At 38.1% G+C, this 4,361-nt stretch overlaps 1 protein-coding gene across 2 annotated transcripts in view; it reads right to left on the bottom strand.

Moving 5' to 3' along the window:
* Window positions 1-4,361, bottom strand: part of HSPBAP1 (HSPB (heat shock 27kDa) associated protein 1) — a 54,076-nt gene continuing 49,715 nt past the window's right edge. For both annotated transcript variants that reach the window (XM_012640317.1, XM_012640307.1), the window contains 2 exons: window positions 685-795; window positions 1-557 (listed from right to left, as the gene is read on the bottom strand). In XM_012640317.1, coding sequence (XP_012495771.1) covers window positions 30-557; window positions 685-795 — 639 coding nt within the window. In that variant the 3' untranslated portion in view covers window positions 1-29. The remainder of the gene's footprint in view (window positions 558-684; window positions 796-4,361) is intronic.

Consider the following 4,361-nt stretch of genomic DNA (forward strand, 5'->3'; position numbering starts at 1 on the left):
ATTATTTAAATAGTCAACTTCTATTAGAATCACAAACTTTTTCCTTGTATCAAAAGTTGTGCCACCATCCTGGTTACCTGTGGATTCACCAAGCAGTCCAGCAAGTCATCTGTAGAAATAAATGTTTGAGAAGGGGCCACAGCACTATTTGAAGCAATCTGTTCCCCAGCTGCATTCTCACTGTGCAATTTCATTTGTTGCCTCTTGGCACAATGCGATCTTCCAAAGTGTTCTCCGTCTTTGTCGACAAAGTCTTTACCATCACTTTCGAATATACCTCCTCTTTCTGAAGGCGGTTCTTCAGACGTCTGTGTTACAGGGACCAGATCAGGGCCAAAGGTACTTGCTGCCTCCTGTTTTACTGCTCCCACGGTTAAGTTCTGGCTACATGTTTGGCCCCTGTGGTCGTACACATTTAATTCTTCCTCTTTCGTGTGCTCTCTGTTTGTTCTCAGTGCTTGGATTTCTACTACCTTGGATGTTCTGTAATGATCAAAAAAGGCAGAAACAGCTCCATTTAAGTAGCGACAATTCACTTCATGGGATGTTTCCTCAACCTAAGGAAAAAGAAAAACCCTTTAGAATGGTTATGTACATTGAGTTAAATTTGATAACGAATGTTTTAGCCAGGGTTGGTTTACCACAGGAAACTAACTGCCACAACGAAAACCGAAAGCGGCCTACCTCAGTAGGGTTTAGCCAGACTCTGGTATTGTGTGGATCCTCTGCAGTTTTCAGGGCACACACAAGCATGCGGGTGATTGCCTCTTCTACCCGGGCTAGGTGATCCTCTTCCTAAATCCAGATTTAAAAAACACATTTTTATTATCATTTGTGTCTCATGGCTTAAAAGAGAGAATAGAGGCTCATTAATTCATTCATTCAGTCAGTCACTTATTTAGAGACAGAGTCTCGCCATGTTGCCCAGGCTGGTCTCGAACTCCTGGGCTCAAGTGATCCTCCCCGACTTAGCCTCCTGAGTAGTTGGGATTATAGGTGTGTACCACCACACCCAGCAGAATTTCTTTTAATTGTGTGTTCTGTTCTCTCATTAACATAAGCTTTGTTACAGAAGGAATGAATGCACTATTGGTAAAGCCACAATTTTTATGTATTCACTATCATCTGCCATCTAGAAGAGTTGAAAATTATTTCACTGGTCAAATTTAAGTATATATTCTGTCTATAAAACATAGGCCTTAAGTATGAAGAAACTTACGATGTTTTCTTCATTTTTTCCCCACTCTTTGACATGTTTAAAATCTAAAAGAAAAAGTACTACACACAGAGGAATAATCCCTATAGAGTTTTATAAGCAAATTATTTAAGGGATAGGAGATAAATTACAATAAACTTGCTTGGCTGTAAGAATGAGGTGGCTAACCATCTAAGCATGGCTTTCTTAAGACAGAATAAGTATAAACCATGGCATCAATGATAAACTGCATTAAAATCAGGCTGGACACAATGGCTCATGCCGGTAATCCCATCACTTTGGGATGCTGAGGTGGGAGTATAGCTTGAGGTCAGAAATTTGAGACCAGCCTGGGTAACATAGCAAGATCCTGTCTCTAAAAAATAAAAATAAAAATTAGCTGGGCATGGTGGCGTGGGCCGGTAATCTCAGCCACTTTGGATGTTGAAGTAGGAGGATTGCTTGAGCCCAGCAGTTTGAGGCTGCAGTGAGCTATGATCATGCCACTGCCCTCCAGCCTGGGTGACAGAGCAAAACAAACAAAGAGCAATCATATGACTAATAAACATATGACAGTATGTTTAACCTCCAGGGAAATGCAAATTGAGAAACCTATGAAACTGGCAAAAAGGGGTCTGATAATTCCAAGTGGTGGATAAATGTACATTGAGAGACAGAAATCTTAGACACTAACAGGAGTGCAAACTGATAGAGATATTTGAAAAACATGGGTTGCATTATCTTATAAACTTGAGTATTGTATACCCTACGGACCAACAATACCACTCCTAGATCTATATATAGTCCCTACAGAAACTCTTGCACATGTGTGCCAGGAAACATGCACGAGAATATTTTGTTCATAAAAGCAAAAAATTGGAAATAACTCAATCAACAGAACAATGAACAAATTATTATAATAAATATAATAAATTAATATATTATCAATATACAACCACTATCACTGATGTATTAATGTATCAATATTAATATAATAAAATAATTAAAACATCAACAATGAATAATTATAAATTAAATATAAATTATGTGGTACCTTAATACAAGAGAATATTATACCACAGTGAAAAAGAATGAACAGCTATATGTGACAATACAGATGAATCTCAGAAACATAATATTGGATTAAAATAAGCAAATCCTATGATGAGACACCATTTCACAGTAGGATCAAAAATCAAAAAGACATCTGTGTCTTAACAAGGGCTGGCAAGCCACAGACAAAATCAGAATCTTCACACACTGCTGGTGGGAATGTAAAACAGTTCAACTGCTTTGAAAAACAGTCCGGGAGTTTTTCAAAAGGTTAAACACAGAGTTACCATATGTGATGGTTAATTTCAAGTCGAGTTATCTAGGCTATAGTGTCCAGTTGTTTGGTCAAATGCTGATCTAGATGTTACTGTGAAGATATCTTGAAGAGGTTATTAGTATTTATAAACAATTGACTTTAAGTACAGGAGATTACCCTCAATGATGTGGGTGATCCTTATCCAGTTAGTTGAAGGCCTTAAGAGCAAAAACAGGCTTCTCAGAGATGAAATTCTGCCTCAAGACTGTAACAGAAATCCTGAGTGAGTTTCCAGCCCATCAGAGTGCCCTACAGATTTTGGACTCCAGATTGCAAGTTCAACACTTGCCTGACTTTCCAGTGTGCCAGCTTACCCTACGAATTGCAGACTTGCCAGCCCCTACAATCAAGTAAGCCAATTCCTTAAAGTAAATCTCAATCTCTCTCTCTCTATATAGATATTTCAATATATATACTGCATAGGTATCTATATTTATGTACATGTGGATATCACATAAAGATATCTCTATCTATATATAACTATATATACGTAAGAATGGAATGCTGCGTCATATGGTGTATCAGGGTTCCTCAAAGAAATAGAACCAACAGAAGATATGGCTAGCTAGATATAGATACACCATATACCATTAGATTCATCATACACCATAAGATTCAGCCATGTTGTAGCATGCATCAGTACTTCATTCTTTTTGATGGTTGAAAAATATTCCACTGTATACATATACTACATATTGTTTATCCAATCACCAGATGATTAACATTTGGGTTGTGTCCACTTTTGGCTATTATGACTAATGCTACTGTGAACACTCACGTACAAGTTTCTGTGTGGATGCATTTTCATTTATCTTGGGTATACGGCTAGGAATGGAACTGCTGGGTTATATGGTATATCAGTCAGGGCTCTCCAAAGAAAAAGAACCAACAGAGAAAATGTGTGTGTGTGTATAAACAAATAGATGGATAGATAATGTCACCAAACTTTTTTTGTTGTTTAAGCAAGAGAATGAGGATAATGAACAGAGAACAGACAGGATGGGATGGGGAAGAACACAAGATGATGCAAAGTTGGTGATGAAATTCTAGCTTTTGGGCTAGGTGATGAGTTCATTGGTATTCATTATACTATTATCCTTTATATCTTACAAATATGTTACATGTATTCTTCTATATATAAACATAAGAAAAGATATAGCAAAGGAAAAATGCTAAGAATGAGAAGAAAACCTTTAAAAATTAACAAAATATGTTCTAACAAAGTTTGGAAAAAGTACTGTTAAATACGTTTCAATACTCAAAGAATAAGGAGGTAAAAAGGATGAAAAGGCACCAACTGAGAACTGAGAATATATTTTATTCCCAGAATACAATAAAACAGACAGAATCTGCATTTTTTTAGCAGAGAAACTGAGAAGGGATGAATGTCACACCACTTGAACAGAACTAGAATCTTTACTCTTCCAAATCTATGTGATTCATGACAGGAATGTCAGAACCTGGAGTTAGCTTGAGTTGTATGAGTACGGTAGGCTTTAAAACCTAAGAGCTGGGCTGGCGCGGTGGCTCATGCTTGTAATCCCAGCACTCTGGGAGGCCGAGGAGGGTGGATCATTTGAGCTCAGGAGTTCGAGACCAGCCTGAGCAAGAGCGTGACCCCATCTCTACTAAAAATAGAAAGAAATTACTTGGACAGCTAAAAATATATAGAAAAAATTAGCCGGGCATGGTGGCACATGCCTGTCTGTAGTCCCAGCTACTTGGGAGGCTGAGGCAGGAGGATTGCTTGAGCCCAGGAGTTTGAGGTTGCTGTGAGCTAGGCTGACGCCACGGCAC

Source organism: Propithecus coquereli, unplaced genomic scaffold (genome assembly GCF_000956105.1).
Source record: "Propithecus coquereli isolate 6110/MARCELLA unplaced genomic scaffold, Pcoq_1.0 Scaffold10, whole genome shotgun sequence".
NCBI lineage: Eukaryota > Metazoa > Chordata > Mammalia > Primates > Indriidae > Propithecus > Propithecus coquereli.